Below are 15,809 nucleotides of genomic sequence, written 5' to 3'. Positions count from 1 at the left end.
TAAAAAATAAAAAAACACAAAAAAAAAAAAAAAAAAAAAAAAAAAAAAAAAAAAAAAAAAAAAAAAAAAAAAAAAAAAAAAATCAAAAAACCAAAACAGACCTAAAACCAGACAGCCAAACAGCTCAGAGGCACACAGTTACCTGCTGGCAGGTAACCAGGCGTGCTCCCAAGGCCAAAAGTGCGGGCGTAGTGGGGCCACTGGCACACCTCATACCAGGAGACACGCACACGGAGCGCTACACAGCCAGAAGCACCGCACTGCAGCACACAATGTGAGGAGGTGACAACACGGAGGGACACTACCCACTTCATACACCTTTATTTCCACTTTTCTGATATCTTCTGAGGACAGAACATCTGTGAGCCAATTTTGTTTTAATCAAACCATTGACTTTTTAAAACAATTCTTTAAAGAAATTGTAGCGGATGTGTGCCGTAACTTGTATTTATGACTGTAAAACCATGTGATGCAGGGTCGCAGTGTATGTTTGATGGGACGCCATCTTTCAGAACTGTGCTAACTCACTGTTGAAGCGTCCAATGGTAAGAGAAAATACAGATTTGTTTTTTGTGACAAATGGACATTGTACTCTGTACTTCTGCTGTAAGTAGTCCTTTTCCTTTGTAATGACTGATTGCTGAAAAACAAAACCCAGTCTGGGTGGCAGGAAAGGGCAGTGGTTTCAAGCCCTGGGTTCTGGAGTCAGCCAGACCTGGATTCAAATCCTGACCCAGCCACTACCTTGTTTTATGGCACTGGGCCAAAGTATCTTTTAACTGCTCAGTTAAAAGTTAAATACTCATGGGCCGGGGATTTAGCTCAGTGGCACCATGCCTGTCTTGCAAGCACAAGGTCCTGAGTTTGATCCCCGGTACGCCCCCCCCGGAAAAGTAAACTACTCAGTATTCTTACTTGTGAAATGGGGCTAAAATGTTAGTACCTACCTCATAGGGTTGTTGTGAGGAATCAAACAAGGAAGCTGTGATGTCTGTAAAGCGCTTACCCAGTGTCTGTCACTTAAGCGCTAAATTTAACAGCAGTGGTTATGAATTGCATCTGGGGCTGGGATTGGGAGTCTGCGCCATTGTTGGTTGAGAACGTTGATGCCTTGTACATGACCGCTGATTTGAACTGTTTCTGCTGTTGCCCTGCTCGTCAGCTCCTACAGTCCGTCTTACGGGCTCCACGTGTCTGGGGGAGGGTGACTGGGCCCAGGATTGATAATGAAGGCACCTAGAGAGCAGCAGGGGCTAGAGTACCCAGAAATGTGGGTGTTTGGGGGCCAAATGTGTCTAGTTTCCACCTTCGTTTGCTGCTCTTAACCTTTTCTCCCTTTACTGGGTCTTTACAAAATGGCTCTTAGCCCTCATGGTACATCAGCTCCATGGCAGCTTGTAGGTTTCCCTGAGGGCCTGAGAGCTGGACTTAGCTACTGGGGCCAGGGCGGGTGAGAGCAAATGAGTACAGAGCCTGGCCCTGACCTTCACAGGAAAAGGAATGCAGCCTCTTGTTAGGACAGGGAGGGAAAGGAGGCTGTGGCTTGGAGACTTGGGCTTCGTGTTTGCCCTGGGACAGGTTATAGGAAAGAGTCCCAGCAGCCATTTTAAGAAAAGGGTTTGTAGGGAACTTTTAAGGGTGCTGAGCGACTTTGGGATTTGTCTCTGGAGTCAGGAGAGAGAGGGCCCCACTTTTTAAGTTCAACTTGTAACTGTTTTCTCTGCCTTCAGGTGACCCTGGCAGTAACCCCAACAAACGCCAAAGGCAGCCCCCTCTCCTGGGAGATCACCCTGCAGAATATGGTGAGGGCAGGGGGTTTCCTTCCGTGGACTCCCGTGGCTCATGTGCCCCTGCCCGCCGCCCGCCTCGCAAATTCTCACCCATCCTCCCTCTCTTTCCTTCCCACCCCCCAGGAGGGCCCCATGGTGGGTACCACAGCCATTACCATGATGAGGGCTACGGGCCTCCCCCACCTCACTACGAAGGGAGAAGGATGGGCCCACCTGTGGGGGGTCACCGTCGGGGCCCAAGCCGCTACGGCCCTCAGTATGGGCACCCCCCACCCCCTCCCCCACCACCCGAGTATGGCCCTCACGCTGACAGCCCTGTGCTCATGGTCTATGGCTTGGATCAGTCTAAGATGAACTGTGATCGAGTCTTCAATGTCTTCTGCTTGTATGGCAATGTGGAGAAGGTGAGTTGCTGCTGGGTCAGTGGCTAAAGTTGTAGGCTGAGCAGGTCCGGAGCAGGCCCTGGCCTGAGCCTGCCAAACAGCAGATGGGGAAGAGCCAGTGAAGAGTCAGCCTGCTGGAGGGGGTGACTGGAGAGCTCAGGCGACCCACAGCAGACAGGTTTTGTTCTTCACTGTGTTCAGTTGGTTTTTTGAATTTTCTTTCAAATTAAAGTATTGGGACATACCAAGATGTAAAGATGTGTAAAATATATTGGAATTTGTTTGTTATATAAACTATTACGTAAGGATTTCTCCTGCAAAGTTTGAGGTGATCTGGCAGTGCAGGGTACCTTCCTGCATTCTCTGTGGGTGATGCCTCCCAAAACCGGATGGTATTTTCCTTATTATCAAATCCCTGCAGTCTTAGTCTGTATAGTTTGTTTTGGCTTGGCCCATTAAAGATGGCAGTTAATACACGTGACCTGTTCTTATATACCAAGTTCTATTAAACGTGCATCATGGGACTGGGGATTTAGCTCAGTGGTTCTGCCACCTACCTTGCAAGCCCAAGATCCTGAGTTTGATCCCCAGTACCCCTGAAAAAAAAAATCGGCGGTTAATAACGTTTATTTTTACAGTAATACTTAATGAGAAAGAAGGGATAGTGGTTGGAATTGCCCGGATTTACATAACCTTTCTGTGGAAAAAGGATTAGAGCTAGATAGCCAGGCTTCAGAGCCTGCGTGCCTCTTGCAGAACTTCTGTGTAATGTTCACATATGGGCATCTGGCCATGCTGGGAATATGTCTTGGGTAGAGCGCTTGCTGCTTGTGCGTGCTACCAGAGTTCTCTTGCCAGTACTTCTAGCCCAAACATAACAACATCCTGCACACGTGACTGGCCATGTAACAGACAAAACACTGGCAAAAATGATTTTTCTCCTTTTGCAGTTTTCTGCTCTATTATGAAATGGTCACTCATGGCCATGCCCTTCACTTAAAAAAAAACACTGCTGTTATAGGCTCCATTGCCTACTTTGTATATTTGTGTGGGCTGGGCCTGTTTTTCTAGTAGTCCGGACTCCCTGTGCACAAGTAAGAGTGGAAGCCCAGAGCCAGAGCAGAGCAGGACTTACGACTAACAAGAGGGTAGGAGAAGGCCCTGGCAGCTGGGCAGTGATGGTGCTATCCCTGCAATTGTTCTCCCCAAGGTGAAGTTCATGAAAAGCAAGCCAGGGGCTGCTATGGTGGAGATGGCTGATGGCTATGCTGTGGACCGAGCTATTACTCATCTGAACAACAACTTCATGTTTGGGCAGAAGATGAATGTCTGGTAGGTGCTCTCACCCCAGGCAGAGAGAGTTTTGGAGGGGCTGGGGAAGACAGAAAAGAGTTTGGACTTCGGAGAGAGGAGCACAATGAGCCTGAGGTATTTACTCAGGGTAGGATGAGGTGTGATGATGGTGTTCTATGCAGTTCTTCATCCTCTGAGGCCTTGCCTCTGCTGGGGAGTAATGTTCCCAGGGGCACAAAGCTATCAGATAGCATGGAGCCAGCAGTGCCTCTGCCAAGGAGGTCACAGTGGAGGGCTTGGGGTCTAACCGTGTTTCCCCTTTTTCCCTCTTACAGCGTCTCCAAGCAGCCAGCCATCATGCCCGGTCAGTCATACGGGCTAGAAGACGGGTCTTGCAGTTACAAAGACTTCAGCGAATCGAGGAACAATCGGTTCTCCACTCCAGAGCAGGCAGCCAAGAACCGAATCCAGCACCCCAGCAATGTGCTGCACTTTTTCAATGCTCCCCTGGAGGTGACTGAGGAGAACTTCTTCGAGGTGGGTGCGTGGAACTCCTCAGGCAGATAACCACAAGAGTTCATCACATCAATTGAACTGCTTCTCTGCCAGGCTCTGGATTTTGTGCTGGGGACACAGTGGAGACCGGGACAGATAAGATCCCTGCTCATTGAAATACTAGATGGAGTAGCACCATGCTTTTAGCAGCAGAGGTCGCCATGCGCCTCCTTTGCATTCTTGACGAGCTGGAACAGCTGCCTTTTTGCTAGGAAGGTTCCTGGGCCAGTCATCAGCATGCGGTCTTAGTACAGCCACGTTGTCAGGGGCTCCGGGTGCTTCGGTAACTTCAGAACACAGGGCCCTGGAAAGCTGGGTCGGAGATGTAAGACAGTTGGCAGGAGAGGAGGCCAGGTGAGACTTCAGACTTTGATGTAGCCTCACGTGTTGCCTTCAGTTAAGCAAATCTTCATCTAATGTCACAGAAACCCACAGTGCTGCTGAGCATGAGAAGTTTGCAAAGCAGTTTTCTAGTCCTTGGTATGTCTACCCTTTTGTGTCACAAGGACACCTTAAAAGAGTATGTGATCAGCCAGGCGTGGTGGCGCACACCTGTAATTCCAGCGCTCGGAGTTGAGGCATGAGGATTGCTGTGAATTCGAACCAGCCTGGGCTACATTGTGAGTTCCAGGTCAGTCTCAACTACATAGTGAGACCTTATCTCAAACCACCCCCCAAATATATATATATTTTTTTTTAGAAAATTGCCAATGAGGCCTGATCTACTGGAGTCCCATCATCCGTCCATGCAGTCCTTGTTTCTATTAATTCCTCTACTATCATATTGCAGATCTGTGATGAGCTGGGAGTAAAGCGACCAACTTCTGTGAAAGTATTCTCAGGCAAAAGTGAGTCAGTGTCCTGCCTTCCTCTTGTTCCCTTGTTCTCTGTGGGTAGCTGCTAGGGCAGCCTAAAACCTGTGCTTTCCCCCTTGCTTTCTCACCAGGTGAGCGCAGCTCCTCCGGGCTGCTGGAGTGGGAATCCAAGAGTGATGCCCTGGAGACCTTGGGCTTCCTGAACCATTACCAGATGAAAAACCCAAGTGAGTATCTCTGTGTCCTGCAATCATTCTCCTAGTGGCCCAAGGGGTTGGCTGGCATCAGTCCAGAGCTGTCCTTCCTGCCCTTGAAGTAAGACACAAGAGGTTTCGCCTTGTCCCTGACGCAGATGGGTGGGATCTGGTCACCAGGAGAGCAGCCTGATGATGTTCCTCCTGGGAGGGCCAGCCTAGCTACTTGATGCCACCCACTTGGGAGTGCTCGATGTCAACTTGGGAGTTGCTTGGGCTTGGCTTTCCAAGGAGCTGGCATTCTTGTGTCAACAGGCAGTGCCCAGAAAAGGGGCCCCACTAGCTGAAGTAAAAGTTGTCCAGCCACTTGATCAGCCAAGCCTGTTGCCCTAGGTAGCTAAGGAAGTCAGAATTGGCGGGTGTGTGTTAGACTCCGGCAGTTGAACTACAAAAAGTGAGAAGTAGATGCAAACTGAGGGGATCTATGTGGAGAACCCTCCAGAGAAGGCCCCAGGTGACTTGTCTTCTCCTTTGCAGATGGCCCCTACCCTTACACTCTGAAGTTGTGCTTCTCCACTGCTCAGCATGCCTCCTAATCAGGGGCCCAGGAAGAGCCACCTACGCAGGAAAACGGTTCTTTTCGTTTATGCCATTGGAGTTTTTTGGTTGTTTTTTTTCCTTTTTGCAAAAGTTCTTGTATTCCTTTTTTTAATGCTAGTTAATAGAAGCTTAACCATAATGGAAATGCTGGAAGTCTGGAGTGGGTGGGAGAGGGGAACTGATATCTCCCAAGATTAACCTTCACTTTTTAAAAATTATTGTACATGTGATTTTTTTTCCTGTTCATACATTTGTGCTGCCCATGTATTCTTGGCACATTTCAATAAAATTGTTTGGAAAATAAACTTAGTACTTGCTAGGATTCCCTGTTTTCCACTCAGTCTTGTGAAGAGGTACAGGCAAGCCAAGGCATGGCCCAAACACTTGGGAGACAAGCCCAGCCCTGTGAGGAGCAGGCTGTCCTGCAGATGCAGTATTAGGAATTGAGGCCTTTTAAGGAAAATCCTGCAGGCTTGGTGGCATTCTTAAAAGGCCTTGCCTAAGCAAGCTCATTCTAGTTGGAGAGTCATTTAAAAAATAATGTGATGGTAGAGCCCCAGGTATGGTGATAAGAGCAGTAGTCCAAACAGCTCAAGAGGCTGAGGCAGGAGAATCCCTTCAGCCCAGGGAGTTCAAGGCCAGCCTGGGTAACACTGCAAGACCCCACATTAAAAAAAATTGTTGGATTGTCTGCCTTATTGGAAAACTCCGAAAAGAAAGGTGAAAGTCCCCATTGAATCCCTCTAATCAATGTTTAACTTGTTCGTGATTCCTTCTTTCCATAAGGAAGTTCTCCTTTTTGAAAAGAAAAAAAGTTCTTTGTGCTGTACAGCATTCTGTGCTGTCCCCCTCTACCCCTGCAGAGTGTCATTGTGTGGTGTCATTTACTTAGCCTAGTTCTGAAAGTAATTTCCAGGTCTTGGGATTGCAAACATTTCTGCAGTATTCATCTTCATTATTTATACAGATGATTTAGCCAGAATTGCCAGGTTGAAAGATACAAATAATTGCAGCATAATATGGATGCTCATCACTTGAGGTGACCCTGTGAACGTGGCTCTGGAAGGAGCCTGAGTTAAGGACCTTGACATTGTGGAGGATGAGGTGACCTGCAGGGGAACAGGTCACAGACTTGTCACCTTGGGAGTTACGTGGATGTGCTTGCGAACCTGCATCAGACTTAACCTGTTTCCAAACCTACTTTGTTAACATCTACTGAAGTCACAGCATCTTCACATGAGCAAACGGTTTCGCTAGGGAAAGTTTTGTAAATCATCTAGTTTTTTGTTTTTTAAACCAGTGTCGGGGATGGGGATAAAAGTACATTTTACCAATCTGTCTCCTAGTTTCTCATAGGCTTACATGAAAGGATTCTAAGTTAAAACTTGCCTCCCATACTGACGTGTGTGCCGTCAGTTTCCCACTGCATGGATAACTACGCAGTCAGTCCTGGGATGGATAGTTGCTGGGGCTTTCATCCAGGTAGCACATGTTCATTAGCAGGAAAGCTTTCTCACAGTCCCACTGGCCCAGAGACATCTGTTCAAAACCTTGGCGAACATCTCCCTCAGGAGCCTACTTAAGCAGTATTTGTTATGCTCTGGGGTAACCCCTTTTTCCAAGGGGTTTTATTTGTTTGAGAACATGGTCTTTTAGCTGGGCCCAGGGGCATACGCCTGTAATCTCAACCACTTGGGAGGCAGAGGAGGAGGATCACAAGTTTGAGCCCAACCTGGGCAAAACTGGCAAAAGCCTGTCACAAAATAGAAAAGAGGTCAGAGTGCTGGGAAGGTAGCCCCATACCAGAGCACAGGCTGGGTGTTGTGGGGTGGTAGTGGTGAACGGGTGCCCTGGGTTCAACCCTCAGTACCAGGAAGAACATGGACTTCAGTTAAAAAATTCAGGCTGGGCGTGGTAGCGCAGGCCTGTAATCCCCGCCCTTGGAGGCTAAGGGAGGAGGATCGCTGTGAGGTCAAGACCAGCCTGGGCTACACAGTGAGTTACAGATCAGTCTCAACTATATAGTGAGACCCTGTCTCAAAAAACAAACAAAAAAACAGCCGGGAGTGGTGGCTCACGCCTGTAATCCAAGCACTTGGGAGACTGAGGCATGAGGATCGCTGTGAGTTCAAGGCCAGCCCGGGCTATGCAGTGAGTTATAGAGCAGTCTGAACTACATAGACCATGTCTCAAAAAACCAAAAAACAAAACAAAAACACGTGCCCATACACACACACACAAAAGAAAACATGAACTTGGGAGTCTTGTAGCATGTAATCCTACTTCACAGTTCAGAAGCCCAGTGACCTTGAACAGTGACTCCCTGAGCCTGTGTCTTCAGTACGATGGAAAATGGTATTCTGGATAGTGTGGGAATTCAGACAGTACAGTGTTTGATACCCGTTTGATACTGCACTCTTCACTCCCTCCTTCCCTCGTGTAATTAAACTCACAGTACTGGATATCAACTATTTTTAGTTCACATGCATGGAGGGCTGCAGTTGCTCTTGGAAATTTCAGCTGTCTCCAGTTTACCCACCGTTTACAAAACAGCGCTCTGATGAACTTTATACTGAAGTCTCCAATAGCAGTGTGACTTATTATCTTAGGCCACGTTCCCACTGGGGCAAAGGCTTCATTCCTAAACGTGTCTCCAAATTGTGCCAGCGAATGTGGAAGATTCTTTCCGGCTGCCCTTAGTAAAGATGGCGCGAGAAAGGGCGTCATTGCTATCTAGGCTTCGGATTCGATGCCGTCTCCCAAGAGGGCGGATTTTTTGTGCCCGCCCCTTATTTTACTCTCCTGTCACTCAAAGCTCCTCAGGAAGTCGGCGAAGTCGGCGGCGATGGCGGCTTCCTATAAAGTGGGGAACCTGCTGATGCGGCGTAAGTCACCCGTGGGGGTCCGTCGCTGTGTCAGGCTGTCACCAAGGCCATCTCCTAAGAGAGGAGTCTTATGGGGGTCACGAACGGTCCAAGCCCTTTAAATTTCGGTGTTCGTGAGCGGCTTATTCTATAGGCCTGTGACTTGGAATAGGGTCGCTGACAATTCAGTGTTCCTAGAATTGGGTCAGTCCCACAGTTAAGGGGCTGAAGTAGTCTCAAACTGAACACTAATAAGTGCTCCCCAACCTTTAGCCCCCAATCCAAAATCTCTAATGAATTTGTGTTCTCCAGTCTAGAGTCAGTGAGGTGTGGGCCCCTGCTTTTGAAGGTACCGTGTCCCTATTACAGCATCATCAAAGGCTCTTCTGTCCTCTTCCCAGGACTGATAGCTCCCATCCAGCTGGGCTTCAACTTGGGCCTTCGCCCCATGAGCTCCACTGCACAGAATGAGGCCTTCGGAGCAGCTGCCTCCGAAGCCCCAGGTCACAGCTATGAGTCGCTTAAAGTGACATCTGCCCAGAAACATGTTCTCCACGTGCAGCTAAACAGGCCTGACAAGAGGAACGCCATGAACAAGGCCTTCTGGAGGTCCGGCCTGCAGACCCTGGAGTTGTACCTGATGCAGGAAATGGGGGTGGGGGACAAGCCCAGGGTGGGCGCTTTGCACCCCAGGTGTAGGTAGCCTTTCACTGTGCTTCTTCACAGGGAGATGGTGGAATGTTTCAACAAGATAGCACAAGACTCTGACTGCCGGGCTGTGGTGATCTCTGGTGCAGGGAAAATGTTCAGTTCAGGTACTCCCTACCTCTAGTGTCCTCTCTTCCTGGCACTAAAACAACTGCTTCTTTTTTTTCTGAGACAGGATCTTGCTATGTGCTGGCCTTGAACTGAGTATTCCAGGCTGGCCACAAACTCACGGCAATCCTGCCTCAGCCTCCTGAATGCTGGGATTACAGGCATACACCACCACATCTGGTGACAGTTGCTTCTTACTGAGGGTTTTAAGCAGCTTCTGATTTACATGTTATAATTTTTTATAGGGCTTTATTTTAAAGGTAGAAGACTGGGGATGTAGCTCTGTCACGGAATGCTTACCTAGCATGCCCGAGGGCCCTGGGTTCCATTCCTAGCTCCGTCCCCCTTAAAATTTAAGTACAGAGGGCCAGGAATGTAGCTCAGTGGGTGGAGCATCTGCCTGGTAAGCACAAGTCTCTGAGTTCCATTCCTGGTTTATACATATTTTTTTTTTCCCCAGACAGGGTCTCACTATGTAGTTTAGACTGTCCTGGAATTCACTGTGTAGCCCAGGCTGGTCTTGAACTAACAGCGATCCTCCTGCCTCAGCCTCCCAAGTGCTGGGATTACAGGCGTGCACCACCATGCCTGGCTTCCACAAAAATTTTTAAATGCAGAATTTACTCCAGCCTGGCATGGCAGTGCATTCTGGGAGACTGAGGCAGGAGGAGTGCTGTGAGCACAACCTCTGCTACATAGTGAATTTAAGGCCAGCCTGAACTATACAGCAAGACCCTGTCTCAAAAAACAAAAAAAGAAAAACATTAGTCCAACAGAATACAATGGATCATAGGCCCTGATCTGGGTTTCCGCCTGGGCCTTGAATGAGGCACTTACTCCCTCAGCCCACTGTTGTCCCAGCCGAGTGTGTTAAAGCAACAGCAGGCTTCCATGCAATCATTTAGCATCTGGCACTGTTTCCAGGTTTGTAGTTTCATGCCTGTCAGATCTTCCATGGCCCCACTGCTTTGTTCTTCAGATTGGATCATTTCAGTTGGTCATTACTGGCTTTTCTGTCATCTCTGTTCTACTGTTAAGCCCATTGGTGATGTTTAATTTCAGAACACTTGCTTAGCATGCCCAAGGCCTTGGGTTCCATCCCCAGCACCAAAACAAAAAAATACATACAAATAAAGGTATTGTAGTTTTCACTGGGTATGATGGTACATGCCTATTAATCCAAGCACTCTAGGAGGGTGAGGAGAAGGATCAAAAGTTTAACTTCTCAAGACTGTCTCAGAATTTCAAAAAAAGGTCTGGGGATGTAGCTCAGTGTGAAGGCCTTGGGTTTAATCCCCAGCCCACCCCCATGTAGTTCTCAGTTTGCAAATTTCCACTTGATTCCATTTCTCTGCTGAATTGTCACATCTGTTTATTTGTCTTGAACATATGTTCCTTTTCCCATTGAGCAGAGTTGACAATGGCTGCTTGAAAATCCTCATCTTTTGATTCTGAGAACGGGCCATCTAAGGGGCCAATTTCTGTTTATTATCTTTTCTCCTGAAAATGGCTTTCACATTCCTGCTGAGATAGAAAAATAAGATATGTAAACTCCAAATTCTATTATATAACTCCAGAGCCCACTGAATTTCCTGTTTTAGTCCTTAGTTGGAATTAGCTTTTAAATCTTGTGCCCTGCTACACACATGCTTTTATGAGTCAGCAAGCGATCTCAGCAGAGTTTGTACACAGGATTTGGGGCTCTCCTTTCTGGAAATTTCTCCCTTAGTCTTAGCAGCCATGTCCACCCAGGACTCTGTCGTGTGGCTCTCAAAGCACAACTTCAGCCTGCCATCAGGCTAAAAGTTTTATAAAGTGGCTCAGCTTGTACCTGCCACCTTTTTGAAGTGCTAACTCCTTTCAGATTCTTCAAGTGGCTCCCAGTAGCTGTCTTGTCCAGCCAAAGTATACATGCAGTATGTCATCATGGGAGGTTAGTCCCTTAGGGCATAGCAGAAGCAAAATGTCATGTGCACTGATTTCTCCACTGGGCCCAGTGGGGAAGACACACACTAAACCGTCCAGTCGCTTCTGTTTTCTCACATCCTATGTTTTCTCCTTACATCTCTTTGTTTCTTCGGTCATTTGCTTGTTCACTTGACAAGTGTTCAAGGAGGTCAGTGCAGTGCCTGGGTTGCCTCTGCTCCTGATCCCTTGCCTTTGCGGCGCTTATACCTGAGAAAGGAGGACGCTTCCCTTGTGCTGTGCCAGGCCAGGGCACTCATCTTTCAGCATCCAGTTGATTGCAGCCATCTCATCCTTTCTTCAGCAGCAAAACCTCGGGGTCATGGTGACCCAGGGATAGAGTAGAAATACTGTTCCCCTCCACCCAGTACCGGAGATTGAACCCAGGCCGTTGCACTGAGCTATGTCTCCAGCCGCCACCACCCCTGATTTTTTTGAGATAGATTCTTGCTATGTCCAGGCTGGCCTCAAACTTGAAATCTTTCTGCTTCAGCCTCCCAGAGTGCTGGAATTACAGTCATGTACCATCATGCCCAACTGAAACTATTAATTTTTTTAATGACTACTTGCCAGGTGTCCCGTGGTCTGGTGCCCTTTATTTCCTTGCAGTTGTCTACAGGTCCAAGAAGGCAGGCAAACCAGAAAAGCCAGTGACAGGAGTTGTCACGAGATGCCATGCTAAGCCTGTTCTGGGTCTCAGCATAGCTCCTGAGTCACGTGGGGCCCTTAGACATGGTGTGAAAGCCAAGAACCACCAGCGGGCCGATCCAGCTCATGACTCCTTTTGAAATGGAGACTACAGAAGTGGTGACTGTGCCCCTCAGTATGCCAGACCCACTCAGTGCCCCTGGGGCTGCACCTCTGTGCACACCTGGCAGTCCTGTCTGCTTCTGGGAGGGTTTACAAGTATTTCACAGAGAAGCCACCCAGGTCCCTAGATGAAGTGACCCAGCCGGGTAGCACAGGGCCTCCTGCCTTCCGCATATGGGACTTGCACAAGACCGCCTGGCCAAGCCCTGGCTCCTTCCAGCTCACAGGTAAACAGTGAAGCCTCAGTCGTTCAGGGGTGCGGCCACGCATAGGGATGACTTCTCAGGTTTGTCAGTGGCGCTGTGTAGTGACCAGCGAGAGGACGAGAAAGAATAGCTTCACATGGAGGAAAGAGAAGGGTGCTTCTGCTCAGCCTCGCGTGGTACAAGTCCAAGTCCTCCCCAGTGCTCTGCCCCTCCCCTCTCTGACCGGGGCTCTTCCCACTCCCTTGCTTACTCTGCCACACCTCATGGGCGTCTGCCACAGTCCTGGGAGAAACCAGGGCCTTTCCCACCACGGGGCCTTAGTACCAGCCGTTCCTGACATCTGCAGCTCTTTCCCACACGCCCTGGCGCCCTCCCTCTCCTCCAGGCCTGTCCTCCCATGTCACCTTGCCAGTGAGGACATGTGACACTGCAGCAGTCCTCACACACACACACACATGCACACAGAGTCCATTCTACTTTTGTTTTCCTTGAGCACTTAGCACCGCCTGACAAAATGTACTTTTTTCCTCATTTGTCTGTCTCCCCATAAGGGCAGCAGTTGTCATCTGCATTGTTCCCTAACTGAGCACCTACTGTGTACCAGGCCCTGATCCAGGCCAGAGGTAAAAGGTGGGGAAAAAAAAAAAAAAAAAAGACAAAAAAGCCCCAGGCTTCCCAGAACTCGAATCCCAGAGAGACCAGTGCTCGGTGAGATAAACTCCTGACTGTGTGTCAGCAAGATGTGCAGGGAGCTGGGGCAGCCGCTCCAAGGAAGTAGCCCAGAATGGAGCCGCCTAGTCAGCCTTGGGGGTAAAGGGGGATAACAGCACTGGGAAGGACATCGCAGCGCTGGGGATGGGGCTAAGCAAGGCTCTGCCCTTTTATTCTAAATGGGTGGGAGAGAAGAGAGGCCTTGACTCGAGGTTCACAGGCTGCTTCTGCCTCTGGGGGTGGGGGTGGAAAAGGGGACCAGGATGACAGGGGTAGAGAATGGCTGGTGGAAGAGAAGTCAGATTCAGGATTATCTTCAAGTGGCAGCCACAAACTGGTGGGTCCCTAACACCTCCCCTCAGGTATCGACCTCGTAGACATGGCGTCTGACATGCTGCAGCCCCAAGGAGACGATGCGGCCCGCATGGCCTGGTACCTCCGTAACCTCATCAGCTTGTACCAGAAGACCTTCAGCGTCATCGAGCAGGTGGCTCTGGGGGGCGGAGACCATCCCCGCTGCCCTCCTCTCTTCAGCCAGCCTGACCCCCTCTCTTGTTCCCTTCCAGTGCCCCAAGCCTGTGATCGCCGCCATCCACGGGCCCTGTATTGGTGCTGGTGAGTCCGCAGCCACCAGCCAGTGCCAGAGCCTCCTGTCTCAGCTCTGTTGCTACTTAGACTTGGTCCCAGGATGCAGCCCCACGTCCTGGGAGGAGGGGTTAGTTCTTGCCGTTGTTCAGTGTCCCTGGCCTCTTTGTCCCAGGCGTGGACCTCATCACTGCCTGCGACATCCGCTACTGTGCCCAGGATGCTTACTTCCAGGTGAAGGTGAGTCCTCCCTGAGCTCCCTTTCCTGGGCAGGTAGTGATGGACCAGGGCAGGCCAGTGGGGCAAGGCCTGATTCCTGAAGAGGAATCAGAACTGAACCTTACAACGTGAGGCTAGGGTCAGGCGTCACGCCGCACACCTCCTTCCCACCCCTGAGGGATGCTGAGCCAGGAGCATTGCAAGTCAAGTTTTGCCTGGATAATTTATTAAAATTCTTTTTCAAAGTAAATGGCCAGGGACATAGCTCAGTGTAAAGGCCCTGGGTTCAATTCTTAGTATTAAAAAAAAAAGATGAGGCTTGGCACGAAGAAAGGGTGGGTGGTGTGAGCCTGGAGTAGACTGGTCGGGTGGTCAGATGGAGTCCCTGGGTGGGACCTGCTGATACCCGGAGAGATCTGACCAATTGAGAGGGCAGGGAGTTGGCTCAAGACTGAAGGAAACTGCCGGGGGGGTAGGCGCTTCCTGATGAGAAGCATTCCCGTTTGGAGAGGGTCGTGGGTCCTCTGCAGGAAACGCGAACTGTTACAGACGTTGAGGTGGCGTGGGGAGCAATACTGAGCAGAAAGCAAACGCTGACCTGACTTCTTCCCCAGGAAGTGGACATAGGCCTGGCTGCCGATGTGGGGACACTGCAGCGCCTTCCCAAAGTCATCGGGAGCCAGAGGTGGGTGGGTGAGCGGAGCTGGGAGGGGACTGCGGGGCATGGACGGACTCGGGCGACAGCAGCAGCCCTTTTACAGCCTGGTCAACGAGCTGGCCTTCACCGCCCGCAAGATGATGGCTGAGGAGGCGCTGAACAGCGGGCTGGTCAGGTAGGAGCCTAGGCCTGGAGGGAAGAGCCCAGGGACAGACACGCCGAGCGCGGTCCCCTCTAGGTCCTTAGGTGCTGCCACAACCCTTTCCCGGGGTCTCTGGCCTCCTGGGTGAGACCCCTTCCCCAGCAAGGAGATGAAGGAAAGCCTATTTCAGGCTGTTGCCCATTCCTCTCACCCCTTCCCTCGCAGCCGTGTGTTCCCAGACAAGGAGCGCATGCTCGATGCTGCATTCGCCCTGGCCAGTGAGATTTCCAGCAAGAGCCCAGTGGCAGTGCAGACCACTAAAGTCAACCTGCTCTATGCCCGCGACCATTCAGTGGCCGAGGGCCTCAACCACATGGTAAGGCGCTAGCTCCGGCCAGTCACAACCCGCCCATATCCCAGGGTTACCAATCAGGGATTGAGGGTTGTGCGCAGTCTCGCTCTTTGTCCTCTGGTTGGTGTGCTACTAGCCTTTCCCCGCCCTCTACTCAGGCTTCCTGGAACATGAGCATGCTGCAGACCCAGGACATCATCAAATCTGTCCAGGCGGCGATGGAGAAGAAGGACCTGAAGAGCGTCACCTTCTCGAAGCTTTGAGAGCTCTCAGCTTCCAGGCCCCAAACCCAGGGTCACCAGGGTTGGGCTTGCAGCGCCTCCCACCTGTGTCCTTATCTGTGGGAAGGGAGGACTGGTGAAGATGGTCTTCTCCATGCCTTGGCACACAGCCTCGTTTATAAGTTTATGATACTGATTTCCCTAAGCCCAAGGCCTTATCTTTCTTTGGAGCAATAAAGCCTCACAAAGAACCTGGTGTCTTTGCTCCTCAGAGGGGCGGTGGGGCAGGCTAAGATGCTTGTGTCCCCCAGCAGTTGCAAAGGTCTGGGACAGAGGTCTGAGCCAGCGGGATGAGAACCATCCCTGCCTTGGGCGGAGGGTACAGGGTGGGTGCAGTGCTACCCAGTCGTGAGCCAGTTGCTACCCCTCCATCTCCTGCCCCTGTACTGGGGATTGAATTTAGGGAATGCTGAGCTACGTCCCCAGCCCTTTCTATGTTTTTTGAGACAGGGACTTGCTGTATTGTCCAGGCTGGCCTCGAACTTGTGTGATCCTCCTGGCTCAGCCTCCTGAGCAGCTGGCATCACAGGTGTGTGCCATTACCTGGCAGTTGCCTTATTTCTTTAAACT

At 50.2% G+C, this 15,809-nt stretch overlaps 2 protein-coding genes across 3 annotated transcripts in view; both read left to right on the top strand.

Annotated features, from left to right (window-relative positions):
* Hnrnpl (heterogeneous nuclear ribonucleoprotein L) overlaps positions 1-5,935 on the top strand; it is a 10,069-nt gene extending 4,134 nt beyond the window's left edge. The window contains exons 6-12 of one of the 2 annotated variants that reach the window (XM_010632832.3): positions 1,731-1,802; positions 1,914-2,194; positions 3,384-3,505; positions 3,802-4,003; positions 4,812-4,869; positions 4,968-5,063; positions 5,568-5,935. In XM_010632832.3, the coding sequence (XP_010631134.1) occupies positions 1,731-1,802; positions 1,914-2,194; positions 3,384-3,505; positions 3,802-4,003; positions 4,812-4,869; positions 4,968-5,063; positions 5,568-5,626 (890 nt within the window). In that variant the 3' untranslated portion in view covers positions 5,627-5,935. Of the gene's footprint in view, positions 1-1,730; positions 2,195-3,383; positions 3,506-3,801; positions 4,004-4,811; positions 4,870-4,967; positions 5,064-5,567 lie in introns of both variants that reach the window. The other variant, XM_010632831.3, reaches the window with a different exon arrangement.
* A 2,505-nt stretch (positions 5,936-8,440) lies between these two features.
* On the top strand, positions 8,441-15,442 carry Ech1 (enoyl-CoA hydratase 1). The gene is made up of 10 exons (XM_010632830.3): positions 8,441-8,515; positions 8,896-9,103; positions 9,221-9,309; positions 13,365-13,489; positions 13,569-13,617; positions 13,763-13,827; positions 14,421-14,491; positions 14,568-14,639; positions 14,832-14,982; positions 15,117-15,442. The coding sequence occupies exons 1-10, from the start codon at positions 8,476-8,478 to the stop codon at positions 15,219-15,221; spliced, it is 975 nt and encodes a 324-aa protein (XP_010631132.1). The 5' UTR covers positions 8,441-8,475; the 3' UTR covers positions 15,222-15,442.
* The last annotated feature ends 367 nt before the right edge of the window (positions 15,443-15,809 follow it).

Source organism: Fukomys damarensis, unplaced genomic scaffold, assembly GCF_012274545.1.
Source record: "Fukomys damarensis isolate Sample0158 unplaced genomic scaffold, DMR_v1.0_HiC HiC_scaffold_19, whole genome shotgun sequence".
Classification (NCBI taxonomy): Eukaryota; Metazoa; Chordata; class Mammalia; order Rodentia; family Bathyergidae; genus Fukomys; species Fukomys damarensis.
Note: the sequence above shows the minus strand (reverse complement) of the source record. Positions and strands in the feature narration are given on the sequence as shown.

What these genes read in the sequence shown, in the direction of transcription:
- Ech1 (XM_010632830.3), top strand. Translation starts at nt 8,476, where the DNA reads ATGGCGGCTTCCTATAAAGTGGGGAACCTGCTGATGCGGC. An exon ending in CCTTCAGCGTCATCGAGCAG is followed by an intron (nt 13,490 to 13,568) that starts GTGGCTCTGGGG and finishes GTTCCCTTCCAG; the next exon opens with TGCCCCAAGCCTGTGATCGC. An exon ending in AAAGTCATCGGGAGCCAGAG is followed by an intron (nt 14,492 to 14,567) that starts GTGGGTGGGTGA and finishes GCCCTTTTACAG; the next exon opens with CCTGGTCAACGAGCTGGCCT.